This window comes from Nicotiana attenuata, chromosome 1 (genome assembly GCF_001879085.1).
Source record: "Nicotiana attenuata strain UT chromosome 1, NIATTr2, whole genome shotgun sequence".
NCBI classification, from domain to species: Eukaryota; Viridiplantae; Streptophyta; class Magnoliopsida; order Solanales; family Solanaceae; genus Nicotiana; species Nicotiana attenuata.
Genome location: NC_031989.1, coordinates 57,158,212 through 57,178,290, shown reverse-complemented (window position 1 = coordinate 57,178,290; position 20,079 = coordinate 57,158,212). Strand labels below are relative to the sequence as shown.

Below are 20,079 nucleotides of genomic sequence, written 5' to 3'. Positions count from 1 at the left end.
TTGATAAGAAAGTGATACAACCCATTATTTATAGTAAATAAAGATGAATGCACTTTATAGTTCTATTAAATATTACATCTCATGGGAAGATCTCAAATATTTCTATATTTTTTTGAAGAAAATTCAATAATAAAGTCTTAAAAGTATATATAAAAATTATATATTTGTATGCCGGTTTGGTTCGAATTTTTTTACTCAATACCAAACCAAATCAAACCAAACTTAGTCGGGTTTTTTAATCGATTTGGTTGACTTTTCGGTTTGATGCGATTTTCTGGTTCGATTTAAACACCCCTACGTCTAATATATATATCAAATCCATTTGAAAATACTTAGATCCAACGGATGATTGTCATGAAGTCCTTCGATTCGAGTTCCACTCTTTTAAGTTTATTCTCAAAACAGAAAGAGCCCTAAAGCTAGTTGCTGTTTTAGGTCCATTCCTATTAAGTACAACATTTTGTTTATTTCTGTCATTTTCTTAATTCTATTACATAACGGAAGAGATACAAGGGTAATGAGTGAACAGTGATAATCGAACCTACATTTATTGTGTACCAATATCATTTACCGTCAAAATATTCATGTATTCTGGCAGTGTTAGGGTTTACACCACTTTAACTTCTAATATGTTTCCTTATTCCAGTCTAACACGTTAAAAAATTCCCTAGCCCTGAATGTTACAATTCAACATGCAGATACTAGAAGCATTGCTTGTAATTTTTCTGATGATAATTAATTAATTTACGTAATATATATTTAATGTGGTGCAACTAATATTATGTTATGATGTCCAGTCACAGAAAAAGAGAGATCTTTTCCTTTTGTTCTTGATACTAGCGATCTCATCCAACTAATTAAATTCGATGGATCTTATCCTTTTGATATAACTAGTTGAAAATGAAAGCTACCTCATATATATGTGTGGTTGTGTGTGTACACAGCACACACTACAACTATGTGAATATTTCTTTTTACTGTTCGCTTCCTTTTTAATAATATACGCTCTTCTTTTTCTTTTATTACTAATACCTTGTTTGATGCGGAATATATTATTTTAGTTATATAATATTTTTTGTATGAGATAAGAAAAATAACATAGAAAATCAGTAAATAAACATAATTTTTTTTGGTAGGAGTATTTTTCTAATTCAAATTGTAAGTGAGCGTGAGATCCTAATCATCTATATCTATCTATATTTATACTATATACTATATTAAAAGCATAAGGCCCTTAGCGAAATGTCGTTCGCCTTTTTACCCTTTTAAAGTAGGGAATCTTAAAGAAATGTTCCAAAAATGTCCCAACTTACCGACCTCTAGTCACTAATTATAGACTTACCAAAACTAGCCAAACACATATAAAAATTAAAAACCCAAAAAAATAAAGTTCTTTCTCTCCAAGAATCACACAAAAAGATCTCCTTCCATATTTTTACGCGTGATTAGCAACATTAGATGCAAGACGGAAAGGAAATTTCATGGATGAGGTAGCAAATAAAGTGATGAAATAGAAATATATATATATATATATATATATATATATATATATATATATACACACACACACACACACAAGATTCCAAAAATCTAAGCAAAAAAGGATATTTTTTCAATGGGTATGGTTGAGATTTATTGGAAACATATAAATGAATCAATATACAAAATCTGAGAAAGATTGGAGGTGATTTGGACTGAATTGGTATCAAAATTCGTAGTTAAAAATTAAATTCAAAAAATTCTTTTGCGACACATGTATCACCCATTTATCTCACACCCAGGTATACATACATATCTGATATACAAGTGATACACAGAGTGTGATACACATTATTTTTTCATGTTCATCTTCTACTTCGAATTTTCAATTCAAACCATCTCAAAACTCCACCAAATCATCCCAAAACAGAGATTCAAGCTCCTTAAGATGTACCGTATTTATTCTAATAATACCCTTCAAAAGAAAGCAAAAATTTGACTTCTTTTTGCTACAAATAGCTAATTGGCTAATATTAGTAATATTTTATGAATTAGTCAATTTTTATAATAAGCTACTTATAAATGGACATAACTGGTATTTTTCCTTTAAAATAAAGTTCACATGGGACAAAACAGTCTTTCGATTATTTTCTTAATATTTAGGAATAATTATTTAATTATTTTTCTGGATTTAGGAATAAAGGTTTAATTAGATTTCTACTATTTAGGAATAGCCATTTAATTAGCTTCCTATTATTTAAAAGTAGTCATTTAATTATTCCCAAAGATTTAGAACTTTTATGTTTTAATTCCTTTATGTTCTAGAATTTCAAGTACACATTCAATTTACACTATGAAAGATTCATGTTCAAGTTCATTCACACGTTGGAGAATCAAATTTCTCCTTTTAGGTTTAGAAGGGTCTTTTTTGGTTAATAAAATTTTGACATATTAATTCACACTACGGAAGTTTCATTTAATTTCACCATCTTGTATTCCTTTTAGGTTTAGTAAAAAACAAATACTTTGAACTTCTTTTTGATTTAGGAGACTTTATTTTTTTAAATAATATTTTCTTTGTCTATTTGAACTATACATAATTAAACCTAATATAAATTCTTTCCCATTTGAATTATATAAGCGACTACTTCTATTAAAGAAGCTACGATTCCATATTTTATTATCAAAACTTTGTGTTGTTCGAGCAGCAGCTACAAAATTAAAAATTTCCAAGTTCTATTTTATTGAGTGATGTGTGGCTATAATTTCATAGTTTCGTACATTATTTGCCTTGCATTTTATATGTTTTAATGATAAATTACACTTTATTGGCGCATAATGGAGTCTGTTTTATGTATAGGTGGATTGGAGATGAAAGTAGAGCAAAAGGGATACTTAAACGTTGAAAGCGTACTCGAGAACAGTGAAAAGGAGAAAGCTGGTGAAGCCAGGCCAATAGCAGGCTTTATACCTGGCGAAGCCAGGCTTTTAGCTGGCGATATACCTGGCGACTCTAGGCTTGAAGTTGGCGAGAGACCTGGCGAGGCAAGGGAGAGGCCAGCTTAACCAGGCGTTATGACTGGCGACACCAGGCCTGGGGCGAGGTCCACCAGGCATTAGACGTGGCGACGGCAGGTCTCGGCGTGTACATTCTGAGTTTTGAACACTTAATTCGTCTCCTGGTTTGACTAGGACTTGACTACACGTTTAGGTTTTTTCCTACACATATAAATAGACCTAAAAATGCCACTTTTGGAGGGGATTGGACAGGGAGATCGACAAGAGACCGTGGATTCGACCTAAGGAGGCAAGAACACACTAGGAGCAAGGCTGAGAATTCATCTACGAGTTTTTCACTTCCTTCTTCCTATTTCCATTATTGGTTATGAATTCTAGTATTGTAGTTATGCATACTATTATGAATACCTAATTTGTTATCTAGGATTTTGATGGAACCTATTGGAGGATGATTTTTCTGTTACGTTAGTATAGATTTGCTGTAGCTTTTTCTCTATTTGTTCAACTACGTTTATATTGTGGTTGGTTGAAGAGCTCTCAATCGATTGTGCCTATTTAGTGTGTATTACTCGGGAGAGAGTGCATATTTAGGTAGTTGTTGAACAACATCACTCCTAACGTATATGAGGGATCAATACGGAGGGTTTAAAGGTGGGATTAGGGATAACGAAACCTTGGTGTGATTCGAGTGAGCCATACTTAATGCCAGCTAGCGTACTTCGGGAGAATATGTCTAGTAAATTATGGTAGTTACTCGGGAGAGAATTACAACACTTAGAGCACTCATGATCCGTAGAGAAGACTTAGGCAAATTTATAGAAAATGAAGCAGAAAGGATTCTGACAATAGAGAAAATCATAATTCTAGACCTCCTTAATCTTGTCTCTAATCCTTATTCTTGTTAATTGATAGTTTTACTGCTTTCTAGTATTTGTTAGTTAATTAGATAAAAATAAATATTATAATCTTTATAATTAGGAAATTATTTGGACTTGTTTTTCTTAGCAATATTGAACAACTGTAGCTAAGCCTTAGTTCTCTATGAGATTCGCCGGACGTGTAAACCAGATTATATTTACAACGACCGCTTAGTCCTTTTTAAAAGGCATAGTTGGGCGTGATCAAATTTTGGCGTTGTTGCCAGGGAACTAACGGTGTAGTTGTAGGTGTACATATTTGTCACGACCCGATTTTCCACCCTCGGGAGTCGTGATGGCGCCTACTCGTGAAAGCTAGGCAAGCCAACTGTTAAGGTTCTACACATTAACAATCAATCCAAACAGTTATAAACATAAACTAAAATTAAACAGATGATAAATGCGGAAGAGTTATAACATGATCAAATAATCCAATACAAGTCTACCCACAGATCGCACGACAGAGAAGAATAGATGTGAAGTTATTCCTAAACTCTATAGCCTCTGGGGATAAGCACAGACGTCTCATTACCGATCCCTCAGACTCTACCTAGCTTGTTCGTGAATTGTGAGACCTAGGCAACCTAGTGCTCTATTCAACCTTCTTGATATGGTAGAGTTCGACGTCATATTGGGAATGGACTGGTTATCCCCTTATCATGCTGTATTGGACTGTCACGCCAAGACCGTGACCTTAGCATTGCCGGGGTTGCTTCGTTTGGAGTGGAGAGGGACTCCTGGTCATTCTACCAGCAGGGTTATCTCATATATGAAGGCTCGACGTATGGTTGATAAGGGATGTTTGGCTTATTTGGCGTATGTTCGCGATTCTAGTGCCGAGGTTCCTTCTATGGATTCTGTGCCCGTTGTTCGTGAGTTTGCAAAGGTTTTTCCTGCAGACCTGCCGGGGATGACCCCCGACAGGGATATCGACTTTTGCATTGATTTGGCTCCGGGCACTCAGCCCATTTCTATTCTGCCATATCGTACGGCCCCGCCAGAGTTGAAGGAGTTGAAAGAACAGTTGCCGGACTTGCTTGATAAGGGCTTCATTAGACCTAGTGTATCGCCCTGGGGTGCGCCGGTATTGTTTGTTAAGAAGAAGGATGGGTCGATGAGAATGTGTATTGATTATCGGCAGTTGAACAAGGTCACCATCAAGAACAAGTATCCATTGCCGAGGATTGATGATTTGTTTGACCAGCTTCAGGGTGGCAAAGTGTTTTCGAAGATTGATTTGAGATCTGGCTACCATCAGTTGAGGATTAGGGCATCCGATGTCCCTAAGACAGCTTTTCGCACTCGGTACGGGCATTATGAGTTTTTAGTGATGTCGTTTGGGTTGACAAATGCCCCAGCAACATTCATGGATTTGATGAACTGAGTATTCAGGCCTTATTTGGATTCCTTCGTGATTGTCTTCATTGACGATATTTTGATCTATTCCCGTAGACGAGAGGAGCACGAGCAGCATCTTCGAGTCGTTCTTCAGACTCTGAGAGATAGTCAGTTGTATGCTAAGTTTTCGAAGTGCGAGTTTTGGTTGAGTTCAGTTGTATTCTTGGGCCACGTTGTATCAGCAGAGGGTATTCAGGTGGATATGAAGAAGATAGAGGCAGTCAAGAACTGGTCTTGACCCACATCAACTACAGAGATCCGGAGTTTCTTGGGTTTGGCGGGTTATTACCGTCGCTTTGTGAAGGGGTTTTCATCTATAGCAGCCCCAATGACCAGGTTGACCCAGAAGGGTACCCAGTTCAGGTGGTCGGACGAGTGTGAGGCGAGCTTTCAGAAGCTCAAGACAGCTTTGACTACGGCGTCGGTGTTGGTATTGCCTACGGGTTCAGGGCCTTATACGGTGTATTGTGACGCATCTCGTATTGGACTTGGTGCGGTGTTGATGCAAAATGGCAAGGTTATAGCATATGCTTCGCGGCAGTTGAAGATTCACGAGAAGAATTATCCAGTCCATGATTTAGAGCTAACAGCCATTGTCCACGCGTTGAAGATTTGGAGGCATTACTTATATGGTGTGTCATGTGAGGTGTTCACGGATCATAAGAGTTTGCAGTATTTGTTTAAGCAGAAGGAGCTCAATTTGAGGCAGAGGAGGTGGTTAGAGCTTTTGAAAGACTATGATATCACCATCTTGTATCATCCGGGGAAGGCGAATGTAGTGGCCGATGCTTTGAGTAGAAAGTCAGCCAGTATGGGCAGCCTTGCGTATATTTCGATCGGTGAGAGACCGCTTGCTTTGGATGTTCAGGCTTTAGCCAATCAGTTCGTGAGGTTGGATGTTTCTGAGCCTATCCGTGTGCTAGCTTGCACAATCGCTCGTTCTTCATTATTTGAGCGTATCCGAGATTGGCAGTATGATGATCCTCATTTGCTTGTCTTTAGGGACACGGTGCGGCGGGGTGACAAGCAGGTTACAATTGGAGATGATGGAGTTTTGAGGATGCAGGGTCGTGTTTGTGTACCTAATGTGGATGGACTTCGTAAGTTGATTCTAGAGGAGGCCCATAGTTCCAGGTATCCTATTCATCCGGGCGCCGCTAAGATGTATCAGGACTTGCGGCAGCATTATTGGTGGATGAGGATGAAGAAGGATATTGTTGATGTAGCTCGGTGTTTGAATTGTCAGCAGGTAAAGTACGAGCATCAGAGACCTGGTGGTTTGTTCCAGAAGATTTAGATTCCCGAGTGGAAGTGGGAGCTTATCACTATGGACTTCGTTGTTGGACTCCCACGGACTTAGAGGAAGTTCGACGCATTGTGGGTTATTGTGGATAGGTTGACTAGGTAAGCGCATTTCATTCCTGTGGCAGTTTCCTATTCTTCTGAGCGGTTGGCAGAGATCTATCTCGGGGATATTGTTCGCCTTCATGGTGTGCCCGAGTCTATTATTTCTAACCGAGGTATGCAGTTTACCTCGCATTTCGGGAGGGCAGTGCAGCGTGAGTTGGGTATGCGGGCCGAGTTGAGTACATCACTTCATCCTCAGACGGACAGACAGTTCGAGCGTACTATTCAGATTTTGGAGGATATGCTCCGAGCATGTGTTATCGACTTTGGAGGTTTGTGGGATCAGTTCTTGCCATTAGCAGAGTTTGCCTACAACAACAGTTCCGGTCGAGCATTCAAATGGCTCCCTATGAGGCTTTATATGGTAGGTGGTGTCGGTCGCCGGTTGGATGGTTTGAGCTGGGAGAGGCTTGATTGTTGGGTACAGATTTAGTACAGGATGCCTTGGACAAAGTTAAGATCATTCAGGATAGGCTTCGTACAGCTCAGTCCAGGCAAAAGAGTTACGCCGACCGCAAGGTTCGTGATGTGGCATTCATGGTCGGAGAGCGAGTGTTGCTTCGGGTGTCGCCCATGAAGGGCGTGATAAGATTTGGGAAGAAGGGCAAGATAAGCCCTAGATTCATCGGTCCTTTTGAGATTCTCGATCGAGTGGGAGAGGTGGCTTATAGATTTGCATTGCCACCGAGTTTATCAGCAGTGAATTCAGTGTTTCATGTGTCCATGCTTCGGAAGTATCACGGTGATCTATCCCATGTGTTAGACTTCAGCACTGTCCAGTTGGACAAGGACTTGACCTATGAGGAGGAGCCGGTAGCCATTCTAGACCGGCATGTTTGTCAGTTGAGGTCGAAGAATTTTCCTTCAGTTCGTGCGCAGTGGAGAGGTCAGCCTGTTGAGGCAGCAACCTGGGAGTCCGAGTCCGATATGCGGAGCCGTTATCCTCATCTTTTCACCGACTCAGGTACTTTTCTATGTCCGTTCGAGGACGAACGGTTGTTTTAGAGGTGGAAAATATGATGACCCTAAAGGTCATCTCTTGTTTTAGAAGTCAAAACTGTGTTCCGAGGCCTTAAAAACCTCTTTTTGTCTCCCCTCGATTTTCGTGCACAGTCCGGGCGCGTTTCCGGAAAGCTCTCATGTGAAGTTTTAGAAAAATAATGAAATTGGCCTTTAAAATTGATTAAAGTTGACTTTGGTCAACATTCTTCGTAAACGGACCTAGACCCGTAATCTGATGGTCCCGTAGGGTCCGTAGTAAAATATGGGACTTGGGCGTATGCCCAAAATCAAATTCCGAGGTCCCAAGCCCGAGAAATTTTTTTTTGAAGAAAATTCTTTGCTGGAAAATATAAAGGTTTCTAGAAGTAAAATGATGCATTTTCTTGATGGTATCGGGCCAGTATCTTGGTTCCGGAGCCCAGCACAAGTTTAAAATAATAACTAAGTTGAACCTGTGAAATTTGGTAAGAATCGGAGTTGATTTGGTATAAATCGGACCTATAGTTGAGAAAATGGAAATTTTAATATTCTTGGGTAATTTCATGAATTTGAGGTTAAATTCATAGTTGTTGATGTTATTTTGATGATTTGATCGCACGAGCAAGTCCGTATGATATTTTTAGACTTGCGTGCATGTTTGGTTTGGAGCCCCGAGGGCTCGGGTGAGTTTTGGATAGGCCACGGAGTGAATTTGACTAAGGAAAATTGCAGCTGGTGTCTGGTATTTTGGCCAGGCCTCTGATCTCGTAATTGCGAGATCAGAGGCCTGGGCAAAAATACCAGACACCAACTGCAATTTTCCTAAGTCCAATTCAATCTGTGGCCTATCCAAAACTCACCCGAGCCCTCAGGACTCCAAACCAAACATGCACGTAAGTCTAGAAACATCATACGGACTTGCTCATGCGATCAAATCATCAAAATAACATCAACAACTACGAATTTAACCTCAAATTCATGAAATTACCCAAGAACATTGAAATTTCCATTTTCTCAACTAAAGGTCCGATTTATACCAAATCAATGCCGATTCTTACCAAATTTCACAGGTTCAACTTAATTATTGTTTTTAACTTGTACCGGGCTCCGGAACCAAGATACAGGCCCGATACCATCAAGAAAATGCATCATTTCACTTCTAGAAACCTTTACATTTTCCAGCAAATAATTTTCTTTAAAAATTCTTTTCTAGGGTTTGGGACCTCGGAATTCGATTCCGGGCATACGCCCAAGTCCCATATTTTACTACGGACCCTACGGGACCGTCGGATCACGGGTCCGGATCTGTTTACCAAGAGTGTTGACCAAAGTCAACTTTAATCAATTTTAAAGGCCAATTTCATTATTTTTCTAAAACTTCACATAAAAGCTTTCCGGAAACGCGCCCGGACTGCGCACGCAAATCGAGGGGACAAAAAGAGGTTTTTAAGGTCTCGGAACACAATTTTGACTTCTAAAACAAGAGATGACCTTTAGGGTCATCACAATATATCTAGGTTGCAAGTTTGAACTTTTATTTTTGTTTTCTTGTATTTGATTATTTATTTATTTTTTATTTTTTTTATTTTTGATTTGAGAAACATGGCATCTTGAAATTATGAGAGTTTTGATGTTGGTAATTCTACTATTGATCTTCATAATGCTTATTGTGGAGGAAGCCACCCATGGCAAATTATCAAAATATTTCCGAGAGCGAGTTATGTGCACCAACTCAATCTTATGTGTGGAATATGTGTGATATGTGTGAAGGTCAAGATGGTCACTTTCATGGTTGTGCTTATATTTCTTATCTTCCCCCAACCCCTTACTTTGATGGTTCTTCTTTTTCTTGTAAAGTTAATAGGAACAAAGAACCCAGGGATGATGACCTGAAAGAGATTAAGGATATGTTAAAGTGCCTTGCGGAACAAAATAGTAAAATACAGCTGCAGATAGAAAGGCAAGAGGAAACTGTTCACAACTTGAAAGTTCAAGTGAGTCAACTGGTTGAAGATTTTAATGCTCAACAAGCCAATATTCTGAATAGTATCCAAGAAGAGCGTGAATTAGATGCAAAAATTGAGGTGCTAGTGGAGAAGGCTAGAGTAGAACACCAAAAATCAATTGAACTAGATTTTGAGGATACCGATGTTGTAGAAGAGATACTAAAGTCAACAAACGACATTGATGATACGTATTTAGTTGACTCTAGTGTCATTAGTGTTGAGGATGTTGACAATCCCAATGTTTATGTAGTTGAGTGCATTGGTCCACACTCCAAGCATTTTCCACATTGTGTTTGGATGATGATATAGAAATAGAGTCATCCGAGCCACTTGAGGAGTCAAGGAATGAGGAACAAGGTGCCTACATTCTGGAATTCTTCTTGCCAGAAAGTCGGGATTACACACCTCATCTAAAGGCCAAGAAGTGTAGAATACAACATTATTTTATTGGGCCAGTCAGATTCGTTCCACCACCCCAGGAGCATGATCATAGAGCATAATCAAAATTTGGGGTCCAATTCATAAGCTCGAGGTGGAAGCAGAGAGTGATACGCGTCGTGCCGCGACATTAAATCAAGCACTTGTTGGGAGGCAACCCAGCTTTACTGCTTTCTTCTATTTTATTTTATTTTGTTTATTTTTAATTGTATTATTTTTGTAGTGTCGATTTTTAATTTTCTAGGAGCATGGAAAGCAAAGCTATTGGAAGGATGCAACAGCAAATCAGATGGTTGGAATTAAGTGTGAGGTACCCGCACGAAGGACAAGGCCTGGGAGAAGTCTGAGTACACCATGAGCTGCTAGTGTTTTGGCCTTTGGCCTACAAGGAGTTTCTTTTACCCTCTTATTAGTTATGGTGTGCATTAGGGACAAAGAACAATTTTAAGTGTGGGGTGAGGAGATTGTCTGGGTGACTTTCTATGCTATTTTAGTTGTGTTAGTTTAATTAATTAATTTTTTTTCTTGAGGGATCTAAGTTTAAAGAAAAAAAAAGATTTTCTTTGTAGGTAGGCGTTAGACCTGGCGACGCCAGGTCTGGGCGTGTACATTTCGAGGTTTGAAGACTTAATTCGTCTCCTGGTTTGCAAGGACCTGACCTACACGTTTAGGTCTTTTCCTACACATATAAATAGACCTAAAAATGCCACTTTTGAAGGGGATTGGGCAGGGAGACCGACAAGAGACCGGGGATTCGACGTAAGGAGGCAAGAACACACTAGGAGCTAGGCGGAGAATTCTTCTACGAGTTTTTCACTTCCTTCTTCCTATTTCCATTATCGGTTATGAATTCTAGCATTGTAGTTATGCATACTATTATGAATTCCTAATTTGTTATCTAGGGTTTTGATGGAACCTATTGGAGGATGATTTTCCTGTTACTTTAGTATAGATTTGCTGTAGCTTTTCCTCTATTTGTTCAACTACGTTTATATTGTGGTTGGTTGAAGAGCTCTCAATCGACTGTGCCTATTTAGTATGTATTACTCGGGAGAGAGTGCATATTTAGGTAGTTGTTGAACATCACTCCAAACGTATATGAGAGATCTATACGGAGGGTTTAAAGGTGGGATTAGGGATAACGAAACCTTGGTGCGATCCGAGTGAGCCGTACTTAATGTCAGCTAGCGTAATTCGGGAGAATATGTCTAGTAAATTGTGGTAGTTACTCGGGAGAGAATTACAACACTCAGAGCGCTCATGATCGGTAGAGAAGACTTAGGCAAATTAATAGAAAACGTAGCAGAAATGATTCCGACAATAGGGGAAATCATAACTCTTGACCTCCTTAATCTTCTCTCCAACCCTTATTCTTGTTAATTGATAGTTTTACTGCTTTCTAGTATTTGTTAGTTAATTATATAAAAATAAATATTATAATCTTTATAATTAGGAAATTGTTTGGACTTGTGTTTCTAAGCGATATTGAACAACTGTAGCTAAGCCTTAGTTCTCTGTAGGATTCGACTCCGGACTGGCAAACCGGATTATATTTTCAACGACCCTTAGTCCTTTTTATAAGGCATAGTTGGGCGTGATCATTAAACAAAAAGATTGTGTATTACTAGTTGAATTGAATTCACGTATTTGTATTAGTAGTTGAATTCATTAATAGACTAAATTGAATTTTGCATTCATGTATATTATTTATATTATTTTTAAAAGTTTTCTTATTAATACGAGGGTCACACGCTATATTAAAAGCATGAAGCCCTTAAGCGAAATATCGTTTGCCTTTTTTATCCTTTAAAAATTGATTTCATACTAGACAAATTAGTGATTTAATGCTTTCCTAATATTTAGGACTTCAAAATCTACTGAATTATATGTATTAATTTTTTCTTATTTTAACTACTTTGTAAGAATTCCTAATAATTAAGATTTTAAATGTTTTACCTTATAATTTTTTTTCTTATTTGAACTATTTATTATAAATATAATATTATTTGAAAATTTAAATGGGAGGGCATTCACGCCTATGTTCCTAGATGAAGTATCTATTTTTTTTTATAACTCTTATGTAGCTATTTTTAATTTTAAAGCTTAATTTGGTAGGTTTTAGTATTCCCTAATAAGGATGCAATATCAATAAAATAAAAGAGTATGAAAAAATAGGCAAAGTTGTTTTTGACAAGAAAAACGAACAAAAATTGATTTCGCATAATTTTGATTTTCTATATTGGCCTTTTGTCATTAGATTTTAAATTTTTAACCACATAAGCACAATTTTGTCCGTCTATTTTGTTGGGTTTTTTGTGTATTTAGTATATTAAATACATAAAAGAGTGTAAATGGGAAATGGAGGGAAATAAAATTTTTGAATGAAATTTTAAGTTCGGACATTGTCCCATATTGGAAGAGGAAGAGGTTTTTTATGGGTATATAAGCAATTGCTCTTCTTATAGCTCTTAAAGAGTTGAGAAGAAGGCAAGCCTCGCGCCGTCGTCGTCGTCGCCCGCTCGACTCGGCTTCGGCTTCGGCTTCGGCTTCGGCTTCGGCTATTTGTTAATAGTAAAATATTAGCAGAAATGTTATTAAATATTTATTTTAATAACAGAATATTAATATTAAAAATAAATATTAATATTAAATTCAATTCAGTTATCCAAATTTCAGTTTTCTGTTTTTGTAACAGAAAATTAACTACCCTTTAATTTTCCCTCTTTATTTTCCCTCTTTATTGTTGAGTAAATGGCCATTTATATAATGGCATTTATGCTGTGGCCGTTTTGCATAAACAGTCATTCTGAAGAGTTGCACCTCTTCAGATTTCAGCCCAACTTTGGCTATAAATACAACACTATTCTGCTCAGAATTTCACTACGATTTTTTGAGTTTCTCCTCCTTCTTCTGCATAGTTTAAACATCAAACAAAGCAACAGTAAGTGTGATTTGCTACCGAACTTTGTGTTCGCTGAAACACTGGGGTTTGAAGTACCACTACACCAGTGTGTAATTCGTTCTATCCTGGGAGGAAATAATCCATAACCTTGGGTACTAGGAGGGGATTAAATTCCTTAAGGAAACACTGTGAATTCAGTGGGCTCGAATTAGTTTTCTGATATTTTGTTGTACATTTCTGTTGTTGTTCATTTCTGTTTATGTTTATTTTTGTTTATGTTTATTTATATTTCCATAATTATTTTACAAATACAGTATAATAACATATTTTTCTTTCATATAACCTATTCACTGTTCATAAAACTCAATTTGCAAGTGTTTTTTAAGAAGTTCTATTGATAATTATACTTTTGACTATTCTTGAAATTTGATTCTGTAAGTATTTCAACAATATTTTTAGATAGTATCTATTATTAAGTTTACAAATTGTAGTTATTTTCATAAAATTAATTTGTAAGTGTTTCTTTATTTTGAAAGCTTAATTGATAATTTATATTCTTTCTTGCTTTGGATTTTTGAAGACACTGTACCTCTTTCATCTTTATTTCACAATTCAAATAATTTATAATAAAATATTTATATAATTTTTTAACATATTATATTATAGGGTACACGCGCAACACGCGTACGCTTAGACTAGTTATACCTAAAAAGACTAAGATAGTAACCCACTGAATCTTTTTCTTATTTTCTTCTCATTCTCTTACATCATTTTTTTTATAATTATCTCCACTTTATTAGAAATATTGTATGGGTGGTTTTCTTACAATCATATGGTAGTTGAAATTCATTGGCTCGTCTAATCCAGAATTGTGCTGCTTAGGAACAATTAAAGAGGAAAATTTGGAGAATTCATTACAAAATGGACCATGGTTCGTCTTTGGTCACTTCCTCTCAGTGCAATGATGGGAACCAAATTTCGTCCCTTCAACTGCCAAACAAATCTTTACTGCAATTTGGGTTCGTCTACCTCATCTTCCCACAAAATTCAACGATGAAAAAATTCTGAAAAAAGTGGGTAACACAATTGGAAGACTACTCAAAGTCGATGCTTGCACATCAGCAGCTCTACGTGGTCGTTATGTCAGGCTTTACGTGGAGCTACCTCTGGACAGGCCAGTTAAATCCAGTGTGTGGATAGGTACTCACAAACAACAAATCCTCTATGAAGGACAAAAACTCCTCTGTAAAAATTGTGGCCATTTAGGTCACACAACATGGCAGTGTACCATAGAAAAACGATGCCCAGCAAACTTAGTAACAAAAGAGCGTGGTGAAAATGAGCAGAGTGGCCAAGAGCATGAGAACCCATCCAAAGCAAAAGAAGAATGGAAGACGGTCATATTCAACAAAAAGAAAAAGAATCCTTCAATGAGTGGGAGCTCAGAAACATCAAAGGCTGCAGGTATTAATGTCAACATTTTTATGCCACCACAGGTAAGTTTCTTAGCTCACAAATCTTTAACTATAAATCTCGTTCTATACAGAATACTCCTAGTGAAAATGGTTCTGGGAAATCTACCACGCTAAAGGAGACCTCTTCACAAGCAAAGACAATATCCAAACAAAAATCACTTTACAACTCTAATGGAGCAGGATAGGGTTTTGGAAAAAACCACAAACCAGCCATCGGAAAAAACTACTAAAAATAATTTAAAAACTAATAAGACACACAATATTGACAACTCAATTGGGCACGTACCAAAAAAATCAGACTACTCTACCCAAATACATAATAATACTGCTAACAAAAGCTATCAAAATAGTTTTAATCACGCCAATTCCACAAATCACCCTACTAATCCTAATAATTATAATCTGCACGCCACAAATGACAAATTATACTTGTCACGCGAACAACCTCCTTCTTTCCAAATGGCCAATGCCTTGCAACATGTAAACCAAGCCCAATCTACTCCCACCTTCAATAATTCTATACGCTATCCCCCCTCCTCCAAATGACATGCAAACTGAGTAAGCAATTATTGACAAAGATCCTGCAAAAATACAAGGATCCACTACTCTCCCAAATCCTTCTATAAGTACTAACCCTTGAACAGACAATGCCAAGACTACCATTCCCAGCAGAAGGCGTTATTGTCTCATCCAAATCCTACGCCAACAGCGACCTCTAAACATGGCAAACCAACCACCTCCTCACTCCCAAACAATGAACACCCCCATAATCTTCATCCAACCTCCACTGCTGGAGAACCACCAACCATTATCGTGGGTGGAGTTGGGCCTGATGGGCTATGCCATCTCCTTCAACATAATATTGAATGGAAGAGAGACAGTGATCGTGTTACAAAACTCTCACTACCTAGCACAGCTAATCTCGGAGGGAATCCGGATGGTGATGAACAACTTTATGAATCATGTTTGAGTGAACAACATATTCCACCCCATAGCACCAAGTACAACAACATAACCCAGATGATGATGGGACAGTGGAGTTTGCCACCATACTTTGTCCCGATTCAAAATGCAAACCCATTGATGGAGCTCCCATTCTTCTTTCCGGAAGTGATGACCAACATCAACCCGATGTTTACACCTTGGAATGCACATGCAAAACAAGGCCAAGCTCCAAATGCTCAGCATGCACCCCAGTTTCATCACCACGGACCATCACAACCCCAGACACACTTAAACACACCGCAACAAGACATGATGGAGGAAGCAGTGGAACCCATCAACTTAATCCTAGAATCAATACTCGACGAGGTAAAAGTGTTTATCTTCGTGGAGACGTAAGAGCAGAGGCAAGTACTCAACTGTCCGATGGCACTTTACAAGTGCACAATAAACATAAGGCCAGCGACAGACCCAACAGTAGGGCAGCATGTAATGATCTTGGTTCCCTTTCAGAGAAGGAGTCCAATACATGCACCATCAGTGCTGGAGAATGGGGATCTACACAACCAGACCATCAACATGAATAGAGCTATCTCATTCATTATATGGAACATTCGGGGTGGGAACAATGATAACTTTAGATTAAATTTTAGGGAAATGATTAACACCCATCGATCTTGCATGGTCACTCTCTTGGAAACAAGAAGTGACAATCATATGCCTCTCGTAAACCCATTTGGTTTTTCGGATATGATTGAAACTCCGGCTCAAGGTCAATCGAGTGGAATGGTGTGATCATACCCTTGTCAACGTTCACAGCTTTGTACGTTGAAACCATGAAATCAGTGCCACCATTGAAGTCATTAATGCACCATGAGAGGGACCTTCTACTACGACATAATTTCAGGCAAGGGAATGCAGTAGCTGATGCACTAGCCAAGGAAGCCAAAAACAAAAAAACCAATCAATTACTACCTATCTCTCTATGTAATATGCTTAGATCTCTAGGAAATCAAAATATTGTGAGTGACAATAGTTGTTTGTATGAGGGGATACACGGCCCCAATGTTACTTTGGCGTGTAATATGCAAAACTCTATCAAGTACGTAATATGTAAATCTTTTTTACTACTCAAAAAAAAGGGGGGAAACTTCCCCTACCAGATATTTTTCTATTTCCAAGGCATAAACCCGGGACCTCTAACCAAGGGTGAACTGATCCCGTCCATCTATCACACTCCTTGGTTGTAAATAGAATGATAATAGTAATTATTCCTTCAATTATATTTTATATGATAATTCTCTTCTTTTGGTCTGTTCCAGAAAATGACTAAAAAGAAGAATGTGCAAAAAGTTTTTTTTGTCTTTTTCAACTTTCGCGCCTAATCAAATACCATTACATAAAATGAAACGAAGAAATAATAAATGTCTGTCCAACCCCCACCATCTTTTGTGGTTTTGTTTAAAAAATTGAATAAATAAATTAAATTTACACGACTTAGAAATCTGTGATTAACACAAAAATCATCATAAACTATTCTTGAATGTTTTAACTGAGAATAACTATATATCATTCATCCTTCGTTGCAGCAATTAACATACAAATTCAGCAGCAACAGCCATTAGAACTTTGTCACTTTTTTTGTCCATGAAAAGAACTAGCACTCTTATTGTCTCTGTCAATTATTTTATGTTCCATATATCAGAAAGGGTTACACTCTTTATGTAGTTACAATGGTGAAAAACTAAAACTCGAAAGTGATCAGTGAAAAATACAATAAAATAAACTATATGCTAAAAGTGGACATATATGAATGTTATCTCCCAAAACTGGCGATCGATCACGCGACTAAGGTACAAAAAAGAAGTCTTCAGATTAATGCACAACTTGCTCTAATATTGAGCTATGGCCGACGCTGCTGCTCTCTTAATGGCTGTCACATCATTTCTGTAAACCATTTTGCTCCTATTATTTTCGCATAAAATTTTACCCACAATCTTTATGCTCTGTCCCATCACCATATTCTTCCAAATTTCCTCTGCTTCTTCCTCTGCATTTCTCTGTTTCCTCCTAAAAACTTCTGTTGCATCTAATCTTTGAATTTTCCATCCCTTAACATTTATCAGTCTCTTTATTTTCTCTAATTGTTTACTAGCTAGTATACAGTTATTGATCTTCACTTCATTAATAGCTTCCTTTAGTAGCCTCTCGCGCGTCTCCACGTCTACTGAGTTTGATAATTCAGCTCGAAAATAACTATCAAATTCTGGTACGCCAATTGCTTTACGTATGCCTTTGGTATAATCTGTGTTTTTTGGATTGAACATGTTTCTTACCTCGTCAATCATACCTTGCTCCATCATTTTGTCCACTCGTTCGTACAAAAATGAATTTAGTACGTTCATGGACACATCGACCCATAGGAAACAACAATCATACCTCGTACGAAAATTATGAGAGTTGTCGTGGACAAGCGCCTCGATAAACGAATTGGAACCTCCAACGATGATCGGAAGTTTACCACGGTCGGTTATAGAGTTAACTGCAAGTGAAGCCATGTTGCAGAAGTTTTTGGTGGTGAATTCTTTGTAAGGATCAATTACGCCTAGGAGATGGTGTGGTATACCACAACGTTCTTCTTGTGTGATTTTGTTAGTTGCAATATCAAGACCTTTGTATACTTGTATTTTGTCGGAGTTCACTATTTCTCCTCTGAATTGAGTGGCTAAGTCTATTGAGAGTCTTGATTTTCCGGCGCCGGTGACTCCCATCACAAACACAACCTTGTCCTTTTGAGGCAAATTTCGCAAATTCGGCCATACTTGTTTGCACATTAGTGTAGAGTTTCTCATCCCAATCATACTAGGACGATAGCAACTGCGCCTCAATCTCAAACAAGTTAGGATCGACTGCTCGGTCGTAAAATGGGTACGGATGGGAAGTACCTTATAGATGGAAATGCGGCAACTTGACAATGAGTTTGTTATAAGCGCGTTTTGGAGAAAGAAAAGGTTCTTTGAGGCTTTGGGTGGTAATGGTTTGTCAGCTTTATATAATGGTTCTGAGCTTCAAAAAGCTAAATGGAATACTACAAAAAATCACCATACAATGATATACCAAATGATTGATTGATATAAAAAAAAGTGTCAATGGTAGGACCCTTTGGTTGAAAGTGGGTTTAAAGTAGTCTTTCTGAAATTAAAAAACCAAAAGCCTTTTGGCTTAAGAAGCAAATTTTCATTTTTTATCAACATATTTTTCCAAACAAAGTGGTGGTTAGACCGGCCATGATGTATGGGGCTGAGTGTTGGCATGTTAAGAACGTACATATCCAAAAGATGAAAGTAGCAGAAATGAGGATGTTGAGGTGGATGCGCGGGCATACTGGGATGGATAAGATTAAGAATGATGATATTCGGGAGAAGGTGCATGTGGCTCCCATTGATGACAATATGCGAGAAGCGAGGCTCAGATGGTTCGGGCATGTACAGAGGAGAAGCTCAGATGCTCCAGTAAGGAGGTGTGAGAGACTGGTTGTGGAGGGCACGAGAAGAGGAAGAGGGCGGCCTAAGAAGTATTGGGGAGAGATGATCAGGCAGGATATGGCGAGACTTCATATTCCGAGGACATGACACTTGATAGGAAGTTGTGGAGGTCGAGTATTATGGTTGTAGGCTAGGAGGTAGTTGAGTCTTGCCTTTGTACCTTTGTGACCCTAGTCTAGTAGGATTTTTGTCTAAGATAGCTAGTGGCAATGTCGTGCCTTTTTTTTTTGCTCTGCATTTTATGTTCCTATTCTCCCTATGATCTCTGTGGTGAACTAATATCGTCTCCTTTTGTCTTTTTATTCTCTTGAGCCGATGGTCTTTCGGAAACAGCCTCTCTATTCCTTCGGGGTAGGGGTAAGGTCTGCGTACACACTATCCTCCCCAGACCCCACTTGTAGGATTTTACTGGATTGTTGTTGTTGTTGTTGTATATTTTTCCAAACAAAACTCTTCAATAACATTTTCCAAAAAAAAATAATAATGTAAAAGAAGAATTATAATAAAAAGTGTCCTCCCAATTGCTTAAATTAAAAAAATAATTGATGATCGTATAATAAAATATATGTGTAGTTTGGGACGAAGTGGACAAACAATTATTTTTAAGGTTGTTATTTAGGAACTAACCAATATTTATTTTGTTCTGAAATTTTGAACTAAAAATCTTAATTGAAGTACAATTCAGGATATTTGTGTCCCGAAAAATTAAAGTGAAATGCAGAATGAATTGCCTAATTCTTAAAGAGCAGTCCTTTCAGAGTGGCTACTTGGTGCAATTTCTACTATATAATCTATGTATACTAACAAAGGAAAAGTAAACAGATCTAACCGGCTATTTGTATAAAGATTCCAAAATAAAACTTTTTCACAAAATTATTTTTGAAAGTTAAACTAAAATCAAATTCAAACGCCACCCTAGTGTTTCTGCCTTTTCAATACCTTTTTTTCTTTGGCTTTTGGTATTTGAGTTTTTCTTGTAAGAGGCCTTTTTTGGACACTGTGGACGGTGATACAGTAGGTACCTTTATTCTTATACCAAATAAATATTACGAATTTCATATGTAAGCTATT

At 37.7% G+C, this 20,079-nt stretch overlaps 1 protein-coding gene across 1 annotated transcript; it reads right to left on the bottom strand.

Moving 5' to 3' along the window:
- On the bottom strand, positions 17,136 to 18,510 carry LOC109227133 (adenylate isopentenyltransferase 3, chloroplastic). The gene has a single exon (XM_019392169.1). The coding sequence runs from the start codon at positions 18,322 to 18,324 to the stop codon at positions 17,356 to 17,358; it is 969 nt and encodes a 322-aa protein (XP_019247714.1). The 5' UTR covers positions 18,325 to 18,510; the 3' UTR covers positions 17,136 to 17,355.

What these genes read in the sequence shown, in the direction of transcription:
- LOC109227133 (XM_019392169.1), bottom strand. Translation starts at nt 18,324, where the DNA reads ATGATTGGGATGAGAAACTCTACACTAATGTGCAAACAAGTATGGCCG.